At 44.5% G+C, this 23,100-nt stretch overlaps 1 protein-coding gene across 5 annotated transcripts in view; it reads right to left on the bottom strand.

Annotated features, from left to right (window-relative positions):
• arhgef7b (Rho guanine nucleotide exchange factor (GEF) 7b) overlaps positions 1-23,100 on the bottom strand; it is a 123,057-nt gene that overhangs the window by 23,732 nt on the left and 76,225 nt on the right. For all 5 annotated transcript variants that reach the window (XM_068034162.1, XM_068034163.1, XM_068034166.1 and 2 more), the window contains 8 exons: positions 23,040-23,099; positions 21,628-21,771; positions 20,916-21,002; positions 19,230-19,308; positions 18,085-18,224; positions 16,136-16,360; positions 15,744-15,837; positions 5,824-5,913 (listed from right to left, as the gene is read on the bottom strand). In XM_068034162.1, the coding sequence (XP_067890263.1) occupies positions 5,824-5,913; positions 15,744-15,837; positions 16,136-16,360; positions 18,085-18,224; positions 19,230-19,308; positions 20,916-21,002; positions 21,628-21,771; positions 23,040-23,099 (919 nt within the window). The remainder of the gene's footprint in view (positions 1-5,823; positions 5,914-15,743; positions 15,838-16,135; positions 16,361-18,084; positions 18,225-19,229; positions 19,309-20,915; positions 21,003-21,627; positions 21,772-23,039; position 23,100) is intronic.

Below are 23,100 nucleotides of genomic sequence, written 5' to 3' on the forward strand. Positions count from 1 at the left end.
ACTACCATCAGCAAGGTCAACAGAAGGAAGGATATTGAGTGGCAGTGCTGAAGGAATGGATGTACGAGAAAACTGAAAGTACCATTTAGGAATTGCACATTTTTGGCAAGATTTGCGCCTGCCAAAATCTCAATTGCTGAACACAATAATGCTGCTTTTACTGAGCCTCTGAACTCCAATACTCACTTTCATCTCCTGGTCTGTTTGACCCCCTCCCGCATGCTCTGCTGTCAAGGCCCTCAGTGCTCTCTGGGCCCTGGTCACCATCCAAACCCTGCCCCTTGGTTGACCATTCATCACACGTAGACCTGGACTGTGAGTGCAGGCAAAGCTATTCGACCACAGAAATCAGCCCAGAGCTCACCCAAAGTCCACATCTGCAAGAAGGGCCACTGGGCACCAATCAGGAGCAGGAACCCTGGTTGATTTTCCTCTCCCTGACACAGGGCACTGAGGCCAACTGTAGCTCCGCCCCCTTTACTGACATTACCTGCTAAAGTCAGCTAACTCAGCACAGCCCAGTCAACAAAAGAGGAGTGCTCATGTGCTCAAGGAAGGAGAGGGAGGGGAATGGAACAGCCTTAGGCATAAGCTATAAAATATCTTGCTTTGACACAGTAACATAAGGACACAGTATAGCAGGGAAACATCACCAAACAATTAATTAATACAACAAGCAATTCTTAAAAACTGGACATTTCCTTAGTTCTGGTGAGAGATATACGAACAACAGCTTTTACGAGTTGCTGATCCCATTCGGTAACTGTGGGCCAGCCAGATACTGTCATAATCAGAGTCTTCAGAGAGATCAGCAGGCTCCAAGTGGGAGAGGCTGCTGCGACGTGCTGGGGAGTCCAGGCTTGATAGATCATCGTCACTCAAAACATGATTATGCATCAAGTCAGTGCCTTGCCATGCTGAGAGGGTGGGTGGGTGGGTTGTAGATGGTGATGGGTGCATGCCGGGGTAGGACGGGGATCAGGATGATGGAGAAAGAAAGTAACAGATCCAAAGGTGAAATTAAAACAAACGTGGAGTGAGACAAGAGGAAGAGAAAAAAAACTGTTAGGCCAGCAGCAAAGGTTCACGATCCAAATTCTACAGCAGGGTTAGTTTCACAAGCCGCTCCCAGTTTGAGATCATGACATGCTTAAAACGTTTTAATAAAAGGAGAAAGCATTAAATAGCAGATTATAGACCAATTTATTCATCTCTCGTACCCTCCCCCCTCCCCCCAGGGAGCCACAACCGCAGAAGCTCAGCTTGAAGGTGCAGCTACAACAATGTGGACACCCATTTTCCGACTCTGCCAGGTCCCTGCTGAGTGTGCGGGATCATGGAATTAACCCCATACAAACCGAGTGATCGCTCAAAGCCCTGTCATTTCCCACACTAGCTTGGACACTTTGTGACTTCAGCACAAACGTACACACACAGCTGGTAAAAAGTTCTTGCAAAGTCGAGGATATAAGAGAGAGTTGATTTTGAAAAGTCACACTACGGTTTGAAGTTGATGCTCCGGGTTAGTATTGAAACTATTTGAAAGGATGAAATAGGATTAGATGTTTGTGGGACGTGGTTCGCGAAGCTGAGGAGAAGTGAGTGTTATTATAGCTTCAATAACAGTTCCTATCAATGCAAAGTTTGATTTAATAAAACAGTTCACTACAGAAAGAAAACCCTCTGGTTATCAACAGAGCTCCAGCACAAAACATCAAACATCCACAACCAGTTTGGATTAATGATTTAATTTCTCCCTCCACTTTGAAAACTCCATCTAACTGAGCCTTGAATAAATTCAATGACCCAGCCCCCACTACTTTCTGGGGAAGAGAATTCCACAGACTAACGACCCTTTGAGAGAAAAAAATTCTCATCTCCATTTTAAAAGAGAGACCTCTTATTCTTAACCTATGCCCCCTAGATCTAGTCTCCCCCACAAGAGGAAACATCCTTCCAGTATCCACTCTATCCAGCTCCCTCAGGATCTTATGTTTCAATAAGATCACCCCTCATTCTTCTAAACTCCAATGGGTATAGGCCCAACCTGTTCAACCTTTCCTCATAAAATAAGCCCTTTATCCCCGGAATTAGTCGAGTGAACCTTTTCTGAACTGCTTCCAACACAATTATATCCTTTTTCAAATAATGAGACCAAAACTGTAGGATAGGAAATACTACTGATGCTGTCAAACAAATGCTTAATGATATTTTAAACTGGATAATACCTTTGGTGAAGTACTGAAAGGTCATTGACCTAAAACATTAAGTCTGTTTCTCTCTCCACAGATGCTACCTTACCGGCTGAGTGTTTGCAGGTTCTGTTTTTAGGGGAGCAGGAAATTTGCTGCAAATGTTTTAACTGTTCATGAGATAACTGCACACAACAGTAATTTTTGCTCCACATTAATCTACCTTCCTGGAACTATCTACATGGATTGTGGACATCGAAACAAAATCTACAAGGACCACACCAAGGGTTTCATACGTGTTCTCGATCTTAAGGTAATGCTCACCAACAGAATTGAAATATAACTAAATATGATACTGTCTAGTTACAGTGCAACAGTTACATTTAGATTAGATTAGATTTTAGATTAGAGATACAGCACTGAAACAGGCCCTTCGGCCCACCGAGTCTGTGCCGAACATCAACCACCCATTTATACTAATCCTACATTGATCCCATATTCCTACCAAACATCCCCACCTGTCCCTATATTTCCCTACCACCTACCTATACTGGTGACAATTTATAATGGCCAATTTACCTATCAACCTGCAAGTCTTTTGGCTTGTGGGAGGAAACCGGAGCACCCGGAGAAAACCCACGCAGACACAGGGAGAACTTGCAAACTCCACACAGGCAGTACCCGGAATCGAACCCGGGTCCCTGGAGCTGTGAGGCTGCGGTGCTAACCACTGCGCCACTGTGCCGCCCTTTACTTGTCCAATTACACTGGATAGGGTGTCATTCTCAATGTTCCTTTACTTTTGTCAAATTATAGTTATCACAGCAGAATGAAGATGGTTTGATTCCCACAAAACAAGGACGATGCCAGGAAGCAATTCTTCAGACAAAGGGCAGTGAAATCTGGAATACTCTCTCCCCCAGAAAGCTGTGGATACTGCAGGTCAATCGGAACTTTCAAGATTGAGATTATTGGATTTTTGTTGGGTAAGACTGTTGTGAGATATGGAGCAAAGATGAGTCGATGGAATTGAGGTACAGATCAACCAGAATCTAACAGAATGACAGAATACGCTCAAGAGGCTGAATGGCCTCCACTTGTTCAAATATTGTTTGGCTCCCAAACACCAAATTACAGACTCTCCTTTATTGATAAACTGTAGGCTGTTATTTAATCTGTTCATGGAACTGATTTTAAAAGGCTCAATATAAGAATGATCACTGTTAACCTTTCACTTTCAAATTGATTTCAATCTTACAGTGAAATAAATATTCAGGAAGTTAATCACTAGAGCCCTATGACTGACATCTGCATGAATCTTCATGTCAGACTTTGTTCAAACGCAAAAACAGGATTTGTGTAAAGGACACCAGACTCTCTGCATTCGGGTGAAGAATGGTAATCTGATGCTTCTGTCCCACGCTGAGGTATAAGGGGTGATTTTTTTGGAGTTGTGCTGGTGAAAGAGGCTGCTCCTGCTTGATGAGAGTATTGGGCGTGCGAGGGGCAACTGCTGAGGACATCTGCTGTTTCTCATCTGGGTCTCACACTCACTGCCGTCTAACAAGGTTCAGGAGCACAGATTCGTAAAATCCCCCAAGAGTTTGCATCCATTAACCAGTCCTACATCTTTCTTTCTTTCTTTGGCCTCCTTATCTCGAGAGACAATGGGTAAGCGCCTGGAGGTGGTCAGTGGTTTGTGAAGCAGCGCCTGGAGTGGCTATAAAGGCCAATTCTAGAGTGACAGGCTCTTCCACAGGTGCTGCAGAAAAATTTGTTTGCCGGGGCTGTTACACAGTTGGCTCTCCCCTTGCGCTTTTGTCTCTTTTCCCTGCCAACTGCTAAGTCTCTTCGACTCGCCACACTTTAGCCCCGCCTTTATGGCTGCCCGCCAGCTCTGGCAAACGTTGGCAACTGACTCCCACGACTTGTGATCAATGTCACAGGACTTCATGTCGCGTTTGCAGACGTCTTTAAAGTGGAGACATGGACGGCCGGTGGGTCTGATACCAGTGGCAAGCTCGCTGTACAATGTGTCTTTGGGGATCCTGCCATCTTCCATGCGGCTCACATGGCCAAGCCATCTCAAGCGCCGCTGACTCAGTAGTGTGTATAAGCTGGGGATGTTGGCCGCCTCGAGGACTTCTGTGTTGGAGATACGGTCCTGCCACCTGATGCCAAGTATTGTCCGGAGGCAGCGAGGATGGAGTGAATTGAGACGTCGCTCTTGGCTGACATACGTTGTCCAGGCCTCGCTGCCATAGAGCAAGGTACTGAGGACACAGGCTTGATACACTCGGACTTTTGTGTTCCGTGTCAGTGCGCCATTTTCCCACACTCTCTTGGCCAGTCTGGACATAGCAGTGGAAGCCTTTCCCATGCGTTTGTTGATTTCTGCATCTAGAGACAGGTTACTGGTGATAGTTGAGCCTAGGTAGGTGAACTCTTGAACCACTTCCAGAGCGTGGTCGCCGATATTGATGGATGGAGCATTTCTGACGTCCTGCCCCATGATGTTCGTTTTCTTGAGGTTGATGGTTAGGCCAAATTCGTTGCAGGCAGCCGCAAACCTGTCGATGAGACTCTGCAGGCACTCTTCAGTGTGAGATGTTAAAGCAGCATTGTCAGCAAAGAGGAGTTCCCTGATGAGGACTTTCCATACTTTGGTCTTCACTCTCAGACGGGCAAGGTTGAACAACCTGCCCCCTGATCTTGTGTGGAGGAAAATTCCTTCTTCAGAAGACTTGAACGCATGTGAAAGCAGCAGGGAGAAGAAAATTCCAAAAAGTGTGGGTGCGAGAACACAGCCCTGTTTCACGCCACTCAGGATAGGAAAGGGTTCTGATGAGGTGCCATGTTGAATTGTGCCTTTCATATTGTCATGGAATGAGGTGATGATACTTAGTAGCTTTGGTGGACATCCGATCTTTCCTACATAACATCAATAGATTCTGTAATACACTGCACAGTATCAGCACACCAGAGGGACGAATGGACCAATCAGATAGAACTACTACACACTGAGGTTGCTGAGTGTTTGGAATGAACTGTATAGGTGACTGAAGTTGGCAAGATTATGGGTTGGACAAGCATTTGGTAAGAATATAAATGAGGTATAAAGTGTGAGCTGTATAGCGTGTTTTAAACTCCGTATTTGGCCAGATTAACTGAAATGATCATTTCCACTCTTCTGCATTCCCACATCTGCTTTAATCCTTAAAAAGGCCATTTTCTGAAACTCCAAAATCTGACGCAAACTTTAACAATGATTGTACTAATGGTTTGCTCAGGATCAATACCCAATTTGACTTTAAACTTTAAATAAATGTAGCAGGAAGAGATCAAGCAACTAAACGGGTAATTTTTTTTTTTAAAGGGTTTAGTGCTCAGGTGTCATTCCTTCAACATTCACTTCACGTGGAGTTGGAGCAAAAGTGAACTGAAGTTTTTTTTATATTTAAACTGATCAATTATTAACGGTATTATTTTGGAAATCCTGCAACATATGTTGCCGATTGCTACAAAACGACACTGAAATTCTGAATGATTGAAAAATCTAATCCTCTTGAATCTGATTGAATAATTCCAAATAAAAGTTAATTCGATAGAGTAAAGCTGGTTTGTCACTTACTTGAGTTCAGAGTTTGGCGGGTTTTGGCACTAGTGCAGTACGCTTCGATTACTTTCAAGATCTGTGTATCTTCTTCAAGAGCTGCTGTGCCTGAGTAACAAAAATAAAATCCTCGTAAAACACACAGGTAAGAAAATAATTAATACAAAGAGCAAAGTATGCTGAATCTGAAATAAAAACAGAAAATGTTGGAAATACTCAGTATCTCCAAACCTGCTGAGTATTTCCAGTCGCAAAATGACCTACTTTTGCTCCTAATTTGCATGTTCCTAAAAGATTGATACTTTCAGAAAAGTCCCTCATCTGCAGAGAGAAGATGCTGATTTTTTTTGGTTTCTGATTATCCACATTTCAACTGAATTGAATCTATAAACCTTAAGATGGATCCTGATCCAACAGCATCTCACCGAAGCCAAACTCTAAAGTCAACCTTTTGTTTGAGACCAAACCCTTGTTGCCGGAAGACTTTAGGGATCTAATTCGGAGATACCCTTATCGTACATACAAGAACATATCAATGGTGCTTTTACATCTAGTGTGAAGTGTTAATCTCCCGCATTGTCTCAATTTGAAATCTAAGATTGCAAAACCTACATATCATACCATCAAAAATACTGTGAGGCCACAACATTCTGAGGCTGTTGTGCCTATAGTCCTGTCAGGCTGACCCAACGTTACATGACACGTATAGAGGTGGGGGCTCGCTCCCCGACTGGGCGTTTGATTTGTTTGCTGAGTGGACCTGAGGTACAATGCAATTAACTTTTAGTATCAAACTCCAAGCCAGTTACATCTCCCTCCTCACCCTCCCACATTGCTCTACCATTGGCGGAAGTTTTGTAATGCGTCAGCCCTCAGAACCCCCAGGTAGCCACTGCTGAGACAGGCTGACCGTGGGTCACAGTTACATCATAACCAACAACTATGGAGCAACACTGCCAGTGAAGGCCAACCCCACCTTCATGAATGAATCCCACCACAGATATCTGATGGCTCTCCTCTCCCCTCCCACCGATACTGAATCCCAGAACTAATATAGCGAAGACCTGTTCACCTCAAGTCACCTCCGCACGCCCCCAGATTGAGGATAGTCTGACCCAGGGGAGGGATCACGCCCAAGCGCAGACCCTGGTGGAAGGAGGAGCAGCTTCCCCCAGTCCTCACTGAAAGAAACTGGTGGCCTTTCCTTCTACCGAGATAGTTTCTCTCATTCTCCTCCACCCATCTCCTTCCACACCCTCCAGCCCTGCCTACCCTCTTGCTGCACAGCCTCCACCCCATCGTCGAACCCTGCTTCACCCAAGTACAACATAGGGTTTAACACAACTTCACTGGAGACCAACTGATATTTAAAACTTTGCACTTTCACACAGTTCCTGACTACTCTTCCTATGATAAATACCCAACTCCAGTTACATCCTTTCCCCATGCAGCTCACGCTGTGTCACTAGCAGTGGCAGGTGTAATTGCAGCATGGCAAGTTTACAGACGCAGTTTCTGTTACAAACGCAAAGATGGGAACTTCTTATGGAAATATAAACAAGACAGAATGTGCGTCTTAAAAATGGAGACTGATTTATATTTGTTTTCCCTAGCCCAGATATGCTCCTATTCTAATCCTTTTTTTCCCCGGAGACTACACAAGGTGTTCACACGCTGTGCAATGCACTGAAAAATGGTTGGGGTATCTATATTACATCTCATACATAGAGCACTTCCAGTAACACATTGGCTCAGAGCAATACGCCAGACAGGCCCACAACAAGGATTGTCCAAATCAACATTGAGGGACGTCGCTGGCTGTAGTATGAGTACCTCGTGAACATGCTGAAGACATGTAACATCAGCATCCTCACACTACAAGAAACCCATGTCTCCAATGACCAACAGGCCAATCACTAGCCTATCCGTGGATACAAGCTTACGACTAGTCACAACCACTTAAATATTGCCTGGCCGTATACATAAAGTCTAAATCAGGGTTAATTTGCATGTATGTGAATGCACGGAGTGTTGTTAATAAGATTGGTGAGGTACAGGCGCAGACTGACAAGTGGAAATACATTCTGGCTCGAACAGAGGCCTGGCTCAAAGAAGGGCAGGACTGGCTGTTAAATATTGCTGGATACAAGGTGTTCAGGAAAGATAGGAAAGGGAAAAAAAGGGAAAGGGTGGTGGTATTGATTAAGGAAAGCATTGCAGTGCTGGAGAAAAAGGATGTCCCAGAGGGTTTGAGAACAGAATCTATTTGGCTAGAGCTAAGGAACAAAACAGGTGCAGTTTCATTGCTCCATGTTGTCTATAGGCTACCAGCTCGTGGGAAGGACATGGAGGAACAAATTTGCAAGGAAATTAGTGAAAGGTGCAAAAATTATCGGGTAGTTATAATGGGAGACTTTAATTATCCAAACATAGACTGGGATAATAGCAGTGTAAAGTGCAGTGAGGGCAAAAGTTCCTAGAGTGTGTTCAGGAAAATTTTCTACAGCAGTATGTTGCTACTCCAACGGGAAAGGAGGCACTGCTAGACCTGGTTCTTGGGAATGAGGTGGGCCAAGTGGATCAGGATTCAGTAAGAGATCATATACGTGACAGTGATCATTGTATCATAAGGCATAGGCTGATTATGGAAAAGGACAAAGAACAACCCAGAGTAAGAATAAGTTAACTGGGGGAAGGCTAACTTCAAGGGGTAAGAATGGAACTGGGGCGAATAAACTGGAGTCAAAAGTTGGCAGGAAAAACAGTAGCTGAGCAATGAGCTACCTTCAAAAGAAGAGATAGTGCAGGCACAGTCAAGGTATGTTCCCTCGAAGGGGAAAGGTAGGGCAAACAAATCCAGAGCTCCCTGGATGACAAAAGAGATAGAGATTAAGATTTTTAAAAAAGTGTGCTTATGACAGATGCCAGGTAGAAAATACTATTGAGAACCAGACTGAAGATAGAAAGTTCAGAGGGGAAGTGAAAAAGCAAATAGGAGAAGCAAAGAGAGAGAGCATGAAAAGAGACTGGCAGCTAACATTAAAGGGAATCCCAAAGTTTTCCATAGACATATAAATAATAAAAAGGTGGTGCAAGATGTGGGGCTGATTCGGGACCATAAAGGGGATTTACACACAGAGACAGAGGCCATAGCTGAGGTATTAAATGAATACTTTGCATCTGTCTTTACCAAGGAAGAAAATGCAACCCAGGCAATGGTGAAAGAGGAGGTAATTCAGACACTAGAGGGGTTTAAAATTGATCAAGAGGGCATATTAGATAGGTTGTCGATATTTAAAAGTGGATAAAGCACCAGGACTAGATGAAATGCATCCAAGGATAGAGGGATGTGAGGGTAGAAATCACGGAGGCACTGGCCATAAGTTTTCAGTCTTCCTTCGACTCGGGGGTGGGGGCCAGAGGACTGGGGAATTGCAAACATTACACCCTTGTTCAAAAAAGGGTGTAAAGATTAACCCAGCAACTACATGCCAGTCAGTTTAACTTCGGTAATGGGGTAACTTCTAGAAAGACTAATTCGGGACCAAATTAATAGTCACATGGATAAATGCGGGTTAATTAAGGCAAGCCAGCATGGATTTCTTAAGGGAAAATCATGTTTAACGAACTTGCTGGAGTTGTTTGAGAAGGTAATAAAGAGGGTTGATGATGGCAATGCTGTTGATGTGGTGTAGATGGACTTTCAAAAGGCATTTGATACAGTGCCACACAACAGACTTGTGGACAAACTTGTAGTTCATGGAATAAAAGGGACAGTAGCAACAGGGATATGAAATTGGCTGAGTGACAGGAAACAGAGAGTAGTGATTAATGGATGTTTTTCAGGCTGGAGGAAGGTTTGTAGTGGAGTTCCCCAAAGATCAGTGTTGGGACCCTTGCTTTTCCTGATATATATTAATGACCTAGACCTTGGTGTACAGGGCACAATTTCAAAGTTTGCAGATGATATGAAACTTGGAAGCATTGTGAAACTGTGAGGAGAACAGTGTAGAACTTCAAAAGGAAATAGACAAGTTGGTGGAATGGGCAGACAGGTGGCAGATGAAGTTCAATGCAGAAAATGTGAAGTGATTCATTTTGGTAGGAAGAACTTGGAGAGACAATATAAAATAAAGGGTACAATTTTATTTCATTAATTTATTTTTTATTTAGAGTCTGTGCTGACCATCCTAAACCTACATTAATCCCATATTCCTACCACATCCCCACCTTCCCTCAATTCCCCTACCACCTACCTATACTAGGGGCAATTTATAATGGCCAATTTACCTATCAACCTGCAAGTCTTTGGCTGTGGGAGGAAACTGGAGCACCCGGCGAAAACCCACACCGTCACAGGGAGAACTTGCAAACTCCGCACAGGCAGTACCCATAATTGAGCCCGGGTCGCTGGAGCTGTGAGGCTGCGGTGCTAACCACTGCGCCGCCCAATTCTGAAGGGGGCTCAGATACAGAGGGACCTGGGGGTAAATGTGCATAAGTCATTGAAGGCGGCAGGACAGGTTGAGAGAGCGGTTAATAAAGCATACGGTATCCTGGGTTTTATTAATAGCGACATAGAGTAAAAGAAGTTATGTTGAACTTGTATAAGACAGTAGTTGGGCCTCGGTTGGAGTATAGTGTCCAGTTCTGGGCGCCGCACTTTAGGAAAGATGTGAGGGCATTGGAGAACAGGAAAGATTCACAAGAATGGTTCCAGAGATGAGGAATTTCAGTTATGAAGATAGATTGGAGAAGTTGGGACTGTTTTCCTTGGAGAAGAGAAGTCTGAGAGGTGATTTGATAGAGGTATTCAAAATCATGAAGGGTCTGGACAGAGTAGATAGAGAGAAACTGTTCCCACTTGTGAAAGGATCGAGAACGAGAGGGCACAGATTTAAAGAAATGGGTAAGAGAAGCAAAAGTGACATGAAGAAATACTTTTTCACGCCAAGAGTGGTAAAGGTCTGGAATGCACAGCCTGAGAGTGTGGTGAAGGCAGGCTCAATTGAAACATTCAAAAGGGAATTAGACAGTTATATGAAAAGGAAGAATGTGCAGGGTTACGGGAAGAAGGCGGGGGAATGGCAGTAAGTAAATTGCTCTTTTGGAGAGCCGGTGCAGACATGGGCCGAGTGGCCTCCTTCTGTGCTGTAACAATTTATTGATTCTGTGATGAAGAACTCCATCACTGATTTCAACGTCTTCCCCTCAGTGAAGCAGCAGCTACCTACATCAGTGCCATCCAGTTAGGGCAGTTGCACATTACCAATGTATACAAAGCCCTAGTTCGAAATGGTCGAAGCCAGTGCTCCCAAGTGTAACAAAGCCAACCCTGGGCTTTGGCGACTGTAACAGCTACCACATTATCTGGGGCTATGAAGCAAATGAAGTCGATGGCAAAGGCTTCAGACACTTTTATCCGTGGACAATCTGCAACTGGTCTTCAATCCCAAACAGCAAGCAACTTTCCACTCTGCTCGCTGGCAACACTACCACAACCCAGACTTCACCGCCACTTCCAAAAATCAAAGCAACAGCACGATTCACGCCTCTCACAAAGACTCTTCGACTTCCCGAACAGCCAACATAGCCCCATCATCACCCATATAGATACTGAATTCCTGTGGTCCTGTCAAAACGAATCCCACAGTGGAACCTGGCCAAAGCTGACTGGGATTACTATTGGGAAACTGACGATAAAGTGGTGATAGGAATCCCCGTGACACTGGAATGTTATCACTGGTTCATTGGCCTCCTTAGCACCACGAGCAAGAGGAGCATCCCCTGCAATTTCCAGGAAGGATACAACACCACTGGACAAGAGATACCCAGAAACTGCTCCAGCAATACAACCAGTCAGGCAGTTGACAGATGGAGATGATCCTGCTAGAGTTTCTAGACTCAGTCAGACACCAGCGATGGATTGAGTGTGTTGAAGGTCTGGACTTCACACATTCGAGTGGCCATGCCTGGGTCCTATGACATCTTGGAGCCAGTAATTTGACAGAATACTGGGCCTCAAAAGTCTGGCCCAACTCCAAAGCCTCCAACTGGGAGAGAGCACAAAAGGACCTCTTGACAAAACAACATGTGAGAGATCCGTCATCAACTACACTGGACAATGACCTCAATTACCACTTCCCCCCACCAGCATCACAGATGAAGTGAAGGATGGTTTAGTTGCGACGAAGAAAGGGAAGGTGGCTGAAGTTGGAATTTTTCATCAATGAGGCCCAAGGGCTGGTTAAACAGTACATCGATACCATGGAATCTGGGTGCATCCCAAAAGCATGGTGGGAGGAGATGATCATTGCCCTATTCAAACTGGGCAAGCCGACTGACAGCCCAGGAAGATATGAGCTGGCATCACTCCTGAGTACAACCCATAAACTCCTGGAATGCATCACCCTCTGGAATATCTCATCGAGTCTGGAATCCCCAAAAAAATCAAGTGGGATTTCGGCCTAATCGCAAATGCTGCGACCAGGTTTTGGCCCTTGCAGCACACAGGGGCCAGATTAAGAAGAAATCCAAGATCGGCAGAGCCTACGATATAATCTGGATTAAAGGACTGATACTGAAGTTCACAAAGATCATCCCCTGCCTCAAACACACCACCCACTATGGATAATATTGACCAATCGGTGACTGTTTGCCCCAGTTCCTCAACAACGGCCTGCCACAAAGTTCAGTACTCACACCGATGCTCTTTTACATCTACATGAGTGACGTGCCGCCAATTAAGTCACAACTTTACATATGCAAATGACCTTTCCCTGGCAAAGCAAGCAGCTACCTTCAACAACATTAAGTCCGCCATTACAGGGACCTAAACACCATGGAGGAATATTTCCAGAAATGGAAGCTCAAACCAACCCCAACAAAACAACTGTCACTGCATTCCATCTCAGTAACAGGAACATTAAGCACACCCTGAAATTGAAACAATACTGTTCAACATTTGAGGATACATTGATCCCACTCCGACTGATCTCGGAGTGAAACTGGATCATACGCTAACCTTCCATGACCAACTGAAGAAGGCAGACACCAAGATGAAGATAAGGTCAAACTGTTCCAGAAACTGTCAAGCACAAACTGGGGGGCACAGCATCAGTACGTCAGACATCAGCGATGGCCCATGTGTACTCCACAGCTGAGTGCTGTGCAACAGTATGAACCAGAAGTAACCACACTGCAACCGAACACTGCAATAGGGTGCGTCACTGGAACCCTCTTTGACGCCAACACCCTGGCAGCCCTCCCCTGCACCCCCCCCCACCCCCGTCGCATCGCCCCCCCCCCATGCTGACACGCATCGCCCCCCCACCCCCCCATCCATTCACCGCCATGCTGCAACCCTCCAGGAAGTCTGACGAGTCGAGGAAAACAAATGTTTCTCCATCCACCAGGACCTCAACAACACCGCTCAACACCACTAAAAGTTGCGCAAGCCCTTTCGGACCCACACGCTTAATCTTTGACAATGCAGAAGCGGAAAGCCAAACTGAGCTCACAAGAAGTCACAAACACCTTGTGAAAGACCCAACGCAGAAGATCCTTAGCTTCAATCTTCCGGAAAGCTCGTGTGAAACCCGAAACCATATCGATACAAACCATGGCCAAGGCGAATACTTGATCACAAACAGAAAATTAAAAACTCTCCAGTGTATGATGTGGTCACCCTGAACACACCATGGAACAGGTAACGACTCAATGCTCAATTCACAAATACGAAGCAGTAGCACAGTGCAGCACTGTAATGCCTCCTAATACAATTAACGGACTTAACCACCTGAATGTAAATTAGAGTTGTTGCTCTACATCTACATCAGCCGTAAGAGAGAGAGAAAACTTGGCCCAGAGTTTCCTCCTTGGAAGCAACCTGAAAATCAGACCAGAAAATGAGACCAATGTCACGCCCTTTCTTCCGATGTCAAGTTACACCCAAGCATCTTCCCAACTTCATTACAATACACACAAACAAAGCCGTGAATCAGCACAAACAACCAAAGCTCAAGGAACTGCCAAACCCACACCAGGAGATTTCTTCCTTGAGTCTTAAAATTTAAGTTTCAACTCATTTCACCATCGTTCATGCAAATCAGGCAAAGCGCATTTAAGAACCTGCAATCAGGGAAGATTTTCAAATTTCCATCTGACTTAAATATTGATGCCTTAAAGATCCATTCAAAGAAATGGAAAATATAGATCAGATCCCAGTAAGGTTAAAACATAATTTAAAACAATCAAAAATTGCAATTAAATGATCAGAAAAATGAATTTGCCACATACTGAGTAATACATGAGCACTAATCACACAACAACAACTTTTATTTATACAGTAAAATAAAAGCAAAATACTGCAGATGCTGGAAATCGGAAATAAAAACAAGAAATGCTGGAAATACTCAGCACATCTGGCAGCATTTTTGGAGAGAGAAGCAGAGTTAACGTTTCAGGTCAGTGACCCTTCGTCAGGGTCAGTTCTGATGAAGGGTCACTGACCTGAAACGTTAACTTTGCTTCTCTCCCCACAGATGCTGCCAGACCTGCTGAGTATTTCCAGCATTTCTTGTTTTTATTTTATATTATATTATTGTATTCATGCAGAGTCTTTAAAATAATAAAAGGTCTCAGTGCATTTCACGGGATCGTTATAAAGCAAAATTTGGCACCAAGCCGCATAAGGAGATATTAGGGCAGATGGCCAAAAGCTTGGTCAAAGAGATGGGTTTTAAGGAGCTTCTTAAAGTAGGAGAGAGAGAGAGTGTGTGAGACAGAGGCAGAGAGGTTTAGGGAGAGAATTCCAGAGCTTAGGGCCCAGGCAGCTAAAGGCGCCACCACCAATGGTGGAGCGATTAAAATCAAGAGGCCAGAATTAGAGGAGTGCAGATACCTGAGGGTTGTAGGACTGGAGGAGATTACAGAGATAGGGAGGAGTGAGGCCATGCAGGGTTTTGAAAACAAGGATGAGAATATTTAAACTGAGGCGTTGCTTGACCGGGAGCCAGTGTTGGTCAGCGAGCATAAGGTCGATGGGTGAACGGGACTTGGTGTGAGTTAGGACACAGGCAGCAGAGTTTTGGATGACCTCAAGTTTACGGCGCATAGAATATGGGTGTCAGCCAGGAGTGCATTGGAATAGTCAAGTCTAGAGGTAATAAAGGCATGGGTGAGGGTTTCAGCAGATGAGTTAAGGCAGGTGTGGAGTGGGGCGATGTTACGGAGGTGGAAATAGGTGGTCTTAGTGATGGCATGGATATATAGAGGATGCTCATCTCAGGGTCAAATATAACACTGAAGGGAGGTCAGCAGTTTAGTGGGAATAGAGTCGAGGAAGCAGAAACTGGATCTCATGGACAAGATTAGCTCAGAGAGGGCATAAGGGGAGACTGGAGAAAAACTAGAGAACAATACGATTTCAAAGCAATCTGTGAGCAATAACCAAATGGAGCAAGTAAGGAGCCTCAGCCACGGTGAAGTGACTCACTCCCCAAGGTGATGGGTGGTCAATGTCTAAATTCTCCCATTATGCAGCTGCATGCTTTTTTTGTCACCGTTCCACTGGATGATTGCCCAAGATCTTGCATGAAATGGAAGCGGTAATGTATGGAAAAATCGAGCCCAGGATTATTACTGCTCTGTTTCACAAATTAACAACATAGGCTCAATAGTTAGACAAACTACACATTGACAAATGATGTGTTACCTTTACAAGTAAAACGACTGACAACAGGTACAATTCAATCCAACCCTCATTAGTTTGAGTAACATTCCTTTCTTAAAAACTTGAGTCTCTTACCAGTTGTTTAGCTATAATGTAAAAATCTGTCAGGTGCATAAAGTGCCAGGTCATTGACCCAGAAAGCTGGAAAGTAACAAAGAGTATTGGCAGAGGCAGGACTGAAACAACAGCCAAATGCCAAACTTACTTTTCCTCAGTGCAAATTCCTCATCGGACGCTTTCCTTTCCGGTTTTCGTTTGGGAAGCAGCTTCTTCATGGTTTTAGGACTCTTGCTGAGATCCTGCACAAACAGGACAAGATTGTCATATTAGCAGATCACGTATTGCATTGCTCAAGAGATTGAGGACAACTGAATGTACTGGAAAAGACAGGATTGAGGGACATTATAAGAAAGTGGGATTGATCCGTGCCGAAGGAACAGTCTTATTTGGGTCTAATGACATCTAATTCCTGAAAAATTGTACGCAAATCCTACCACATATCAGTTACAACAATCTAATATTGCGAAAGGCACACTAGCTGGTCAGAATGAAGTCTATCACAAAGCTTTTATTAGAATGATGGAAGTGAAGACCTACCTCCTTATAACACAGAGCAGCTGAAGGTTTCAATGGAGCTGCTGGTCGGAGGCAGCTCAAACTCCAAGGCTTTGGCATTTTGGGCGGTTCCAGAGGTCCCCAGCACAGAGAGCTGTGCGATGTCCCATGCAGGGAAGGATGAGGAAGAGTATGATAGGAAGGAGTCACAGATATTGGATAACCATCAGAATGCTTGTTGATTGCTGTCACGGGATGCAGTGGAAGCTGTGGACAAAACACAAAAAGCAAGTTAGTGAGAACCAGCACTTCGATTCTGGAGAATTTAAGCACTTGCTCTTACTCACATACTTCAAACATTGTTTGTTCAAGCACCTCTCCCTACAGGGTGCAATCCCATGTTTCATTCCAGTCTCACTAGTCCTTCAAAGCCAACCATCTCCAACTGCTGCAGGGCACTGTGTCGGGTACCTGCAACTGAGGGATTTATTCTCTCAGACCCAGCCAGATTTCCACAATTCCTCGGGCAGAAATGAAACAAGGTGCAGTCAACATCTGGAAATGAACAGTGATCCCTGGGCTCCATTACACACCTGGGGGAGGAGGGATGCAGCCCCGGCCGAGGGGGCACGGGACAGAGGCCCGGCCAAGGGGGCACGGGCCAGAGGCCCGGCTGAGGGGGAACGGGCCCCAACCTGTCATGGGGAAAACACATTTTAATCAGAGCAAAAGAGAAAAAACAGCCTTGCATTTCTATATCACTTTTCACACCCTCAGGACGTCCCAAAGCACCTTACAGCCAATGAAGAGCTTTTGAAACGAAATTACTGTTGTAATGTAGGAAACACAGTGGCCAATTTGTGCACAGGAAGATCCCAAAAATAACTATGATGTAAATGACCACATAATCTGTTTTTAATGATGTGGTTGAGGGATATATATTGCCTAGGCGACTAGAGAGAAGACCAGAACAGGAGGAGGTCATTCAGCCCCTCGAGCCTATTCCACCATTCAATCAGATTATGGTTGATCTGGATCTGAACCACATCTACCTGCCTTGGTTCTGTTGTATGATTGCCTTTAAGAGTGATGTCCCTTTAAGATCTCAGTATGCTAATGAGTTAGGTACCAAGGTGTAGTCATGTGAATCAGAGCCAGAATCACTCTGCAACTGGAACACCTACAGTAAGGTTATGTAAATAGTTAGCTCTGTACTGGATAACAGTTTAGTTGTAATAAATCTGTTTGAGATCTTCAACCAACTGGATTCCACGCATTGCAGTTATGTTGCATTAGACAACATAAAAGAACTCATTACAGGTTCCGTAACCCGTACTACCCCTTACCCAACAAAAATTTATCAATCTCAGTTTTGAAATTTTCAACTGACCCTCAGCACCAACAGCGTTTTGGGGGAGAGAGTTCCAGATTTCCACTCCCGTTTGTGTGAAGAAGATTTCCTGACATCACCCCTGAATGGCCTGGCTCTAATTTTAAGGTTCTGCCCCCATGTTCTGGACACCCCCCATCAGAGGAAATAATTTCTCTCTATTTATCCTATCAAATCTTCTAAACATTTTAAACACCTCAATTGGATCACTCCTTAATCTTCTACACTCATGGACAGACAGGTCTAGTCTAATGCAAGACATTCTCAATGCAGCACTAAGTCTGTTCAATGGAACTGTGAGTACTAACCACAACGGACTCATTGGGAGACACTGGCAACTTGCTGCCCGAGCATAAAACAGGTGTTACGGATCGATCCCCATTACAGAAACCACCCCAATTATTATTCCAATTGATTTCTACCCCATTACACCCATCAGGTGGGGAGCAATTTCAGAATATTCCTACTCTCCCCACCCTCTACACACAGCTGTTGCATTGCACTCAGGGAGGTTACGAGTCGGGAATGATTCCGTCACCATTTAATGTTACTAAAAGTCCCCAGATCATTATCATCTCAGTTGGTTGCCCCTTTCTCTTACTGTGTGGCATGGCACTGACTGCTGCCTGACCAGAGCAATTCCCACACTGGGTGCTTTAGTTTGCTTCTGAAGATGATCCACCCATTCCTGCAAATCCTGGTGGCTGGAACAGGACACCAAAATCCGTTCAATCATACTTCCTGCAGAGAGAGTGGAACAAGATGAGATAGGCTGACAGTTCAGATGTGCATTTGTCACACTTTCTTACAATACAATTTAAAAGCTGATGCTTAAAAAACAAGGCTACATTTACAGCTGAAATCTGATCTTGGCCAGTATCCTACACGCGAGGGTCAGTTACCTGCCCCAGAAGATTGCCGGACTGGCTGATAGGGCTTGGATCATCGTGTGTGTGTGTGTTGCACTACCACCTAGAAGGACAAGGACAGCAGATGCATGGGAACACCACCACCAGCAAGTTCCCCTCCAAGCCACACACCATCCTGACTTGGAACTATATCGCCGTTCCTTCACTGTCGCTGGGTCAAAATCCTGGAACTCCCTTCCTAACAGCACTGTGGGTGTACCTACCCCACATGGACTGCAGCGGTTCAAGAAGGCAGCTCACCACCACCTTCTCAGGGGCAATTAGGGATGGGCAATAAATGTTGACCTTGCCAGCAATGCCCAAGAATTAATGAATAAAACAATATACACTTGGTGGGCCAGCTGGTCTCTTTCAGTCCAATCTTTTTTTAGGTCTATACCTAATGGGTAATTCAATTAGATCAATCTCTGAGAGGACAGACTGGAGAACTGGTCACTCCTAGTGTAACCTAACCTCTGACCCAAGTTCCCAAAATCACATTTAATTTGTTGCTTTTCCAAACAACTGTTGCTAAGCTACAAGAAATGTACAATTTAAAAACCAGGTTTCCTGAAACTTTATCTGTAACTTGAAATGATGAGCAAAGCACAAAAACCAAACAGGGAAGGAAGCGCTCAGTAACCTGTCATGTTTTTGGAGGGTGTTTTGAAACTCTCCCCATCACCTCAGGATACAGCTGCAAGAATCAGTCACACAGTCTGATCCTCCTGAGCTATTAGTAATTTTACTTTCATAATGGATTCTCTGCACTGTTTGTAAGTTTGTGTCAGGAGGACTGGATGTGGAACAGAAACAGTGAACAAAACCACTAACTCACCAGTAATTTCAAAGGTGTTCTTGTCAGCATCACTGTCGTCTAACCTGGTAACTGTCAGTCCTGTTAATGGCAACTTTCCCTAATAACCAGGTAAAGTTGATAAGTCACCACTATAAATCGCAAATCTACAGCAGCATTATCTTAACTGGTTCATACTAGTAACATCTATAACCTGTAATAATCACATATATAACTTTTTGTCAGAAAACTTATATTTCTGTCGCACTTTTAATGTAATAAAACATCCTAAGGTTCTTCACAGGATGCATCAAACAAAATTTGACACTGAGCCAGATAAGGAGATATTAGAGCAGGTGGTCAAATGCTTGGTGAAAGAGGTAGGTTTAAGGAGCCTCTTAAAGGAGGAGAGAGAGGTCGAGAGGCGGAGAGGTTTAGGGAGGAAATTCCAGAGCTTAGGGCCCAGGCAGCTGAAGGCACGGCTGCCAATGGTGGAACAATTAAAATCAGGGGTACTCAATAATCATCTGTAACTTGAAATAAACATCTATAACCTGTAATAATCACATCTATATGAATAAATTGCATTTATATAGCTCCTTTAACATAGAGAAACATCCCAAGGAGTTTCACAGAGGTGTAGTCAGACAGAAATGGATTTCAGAAGTCAATTGATAAAATGCCACTTTGCAGACTGCTGACAAATGTTTAAGGGTCATGATGAACTTTAGATTGTATGGTTAGAGGGTCGGTGAGGGGCCAACAGCAGAGAGTGAGTAAAAGAATGTTTATGGGATTAATGGAATATCGGCAGTGGTTACCATAGAGATCTGTGCCTAGACTTCTTTGGTTTCCCATTTATATAAATGACATAAACCTCAGTACAAGAATAACATTAAAGTTTGCTGTTGGTACCATGGCATGAGGCACAACAAACTGTGGAGGGATGTGAGAGATTGGAGGGGAATCAGAGAGGATAGCAGTGTGAGTAAACAAGTGGCAAGTACAGTTCAAAACAGAGAAATGTGAAACAGTATCATTTAGGGGGAAAAGTAGAGGAACAGCGAGGTCGAGGAGTGCAGTCAGAGATCCTGAAAGTTGGGAATACAGATAGGAAAAAAATATGAAAGGTAAACAGGATTCCAGGTTTTATTACATAGGTTGTCCAGCACAGAAACAGACCATTCAGCCCAACTGGTTCAGGCTGGTGTTTATGCACCACACAAGCCTCCTCTGTCCATCAACATATCCTTCTATTCCTTTCTCCCTCATGTGATTATCCAGCTTCCCCTTAAATGTATCGATGCTATTCACCTCAACCACTCCCTGTGGTAGCGCATTCCACATTCTCACCACTCTCTGGGGGAAAAAAGTTAAACTTCTTTATGGATTAACCATTAATGAATTCAGTCACACTTTTTCTAACACTAGCGTAATAAATTCTATAACCAGGTACCAGGATTTAAATTCAGCCGTCTCATCACAGATATAAAAGGTGTTTGAACTGGTTGTTAGTAGCTTCCTGATGGGTTATTGCTTATTACAGAGGAGACTGTCACTGGTACAGGAGCAGCGAATATAAAAACAAGGTTGTGATGTTTATCTACAATATCATTTGCATACAGACAGCAAAGCAGAATTTCATACAAGCATGTTAAAGATTTTAACAGTGATGTCACTAATTTCTAATATTATGATGCTCGAGAAATGAGTGAATTTCTCTTTCACCTGATAAATGAAAGCACTCATCCTGGGACTGGCAGATAGCATGAGAAGAACATGTGGGAACAGGAGGAAATATCGCTCACACTTTTCCTGAAAAGGAACAACATTTGAAGAGAATTATTTGAAGACAGCTCACTAAATGCAACCACAGAATAGAACAGTGTGACTGACAGAGTGAAACATCACGGGGACAATTTTCACACAGGACCTCCCGATCCATCACCCTAATGTTGACAGAAACCCTGGAGGCACACTAGAAACTGACGTTAGCTCCGGAGATTTCCAGCAAGCTGCTGTGCTGCCAGTTAGGGGACTGAATCCAGAGAACTGCAAAGTACCTGCAAACCCCAACACCCCCTCCATCCAGCTAAAAATTCCAGTCGTGCATTGTGCTTTCGAAATGTTTGGTGAATGTTTCTCTCTCAGCTGAAGAATGGAGTGAGAAGGAAGGAGATTTTTCCCTTTCATTTCCCACAGAACCAGAGGTTTGGAACTGAGCACAGAATTCCCTTTTACGCAGTTGTGAAAGTGGAAAAAAAGTTGCCAGGCGGTCGGAGCATCAGCTGCCGGGACCGCTGCATGGTGTGACTCATTTCTCAGTCACTGTTTACAGGACCAGCCTCCTGCAGACATCACCCCAATAACACAGAGAAACTGAAAGTTGCAAAGATCAGTATGGTTGAAAGAAACGATGAGTACCGGGAGGGAAAGTTACCTCATTTCCACACTGCACCGTGACCTGGGACATGTAGATAACATTCCCTAGAGATCTGATATCTTCACCTTCCCAACCATGGACTGTTTCCGTCAGGATCTGCAATTCCAGCTCCTTCTTCTTCCGTACTTCTTGACACTGTGACTATTGGAAAAAAAGAATAAACTTACATCTATTGGGTGCCCCGCACACTATAAAATCAGATAAAAGGGATTTTTCTGTGCGAATTAAAACTTGCCGACAGAGAGAAACAATTCCCTTTAAAATCTCTCTCTCTACCAGTGTTACCCAGAATGAGGAAGATCGGCAACAGTTACTGCCCCGCCCCCCCACCCCAAAGTGATTCCCTTGACCCTGGGCCTACTGTAAGTGACCCCTAGGCCTGTTATGAGTGAACCCCCCGCCCCCAGGCCTGCTGCTAGTGATACCCCCAATCCCCAGGCCTGCTGCAAGTGACACCCCCGATCCCCAGGCCTGCTGCAAGTGACACCCCCGATCCCCAGGCCTGTCATGAGCGAATCCCTTGACCCCCCGGGCCTGCCGTGAATGAACCATCCCCAACCCCTGGGCTGCCACTCTTCTCAGATTGGGAGCTTGGGTGCATGCCCGGTTTCCCAGCGAGCACTGGTCTGTACCAGGAGTGTTAAAGATGAGAATCTACGGCAATATCTGTCTACACAAGGTCAGAAAGCTTGTATTTAGTTTAGTTTAGTTTAGTTTAGAGATACAGCACTGAAACAGGCCCTTCGGCTCACAGAGTCTGTGCCGACCATCGACCACCCATTTATACTAATCCTACACTAATTCCATATTCCTACCACATCCCCACCTGTCCCTATATTTCCCTACCACCTACCTATACTAGGGGCAATTTATAATGGCCAATTAACCTATCAACCTGCAAGTCTTTTGGCTTGTGGGAGGAAACCGGAGCACCCGGAGGAAACCCACGCAGACACAGGGAGAACTTGCAAACTCCACACAGGCAGTACCCAGAATTGAACCCGGGTCGCTGGAGCTGTGAGGCTGCGGTGCTAACCACTGCGCCACTGTGCCGCCCTAACACAAAAGGAACTGATTAATTAAACTTAATAAAGTCTGAACCTTTCAGAACAAACATATCGCGCCACTGGGAATTGGGTCATTGAGTTCCCCTTATCTATGGTCTGAGGTCTCTTTGTTCACTTCAAGTTATTTAACAAAACACAGAAAAGAGAAACAAATTGCAGCTTCTCACATTTACACACAAAGCTTTCAGTGCAGGTTTGAGGCAGACACATTCTGATGCTAGAGATCCAGGTACAGACAGTAAAGCCATTTCACCAATTACATTTACAGTACAGAAATTCTCGAGATCCCTCAACACAAACTCCACCTGAACCAACAAGCAGCAGTTTATATTAACACCTTACCGAGAGACTCTTGAAAGCCGTCATGGACCTCTGAATATCAAGCCAGTCCGGGTGATATTCC

This window comes from Heterodontus francisci, chromosome 6 (assembly GCF_036365525.1).
Source record: "Heterodontus francisci isolate sHetFra1 chromosome 6, sHetFra1.hap1, whole genome shotgun sequence".
Taxonomy (NCBI): Eukaryota; Metazoa; Chordata; class Chondrichthyes; order Heterodontiformes; family Heterodontidae; genus Heterodontus; species Heterodontus francisci.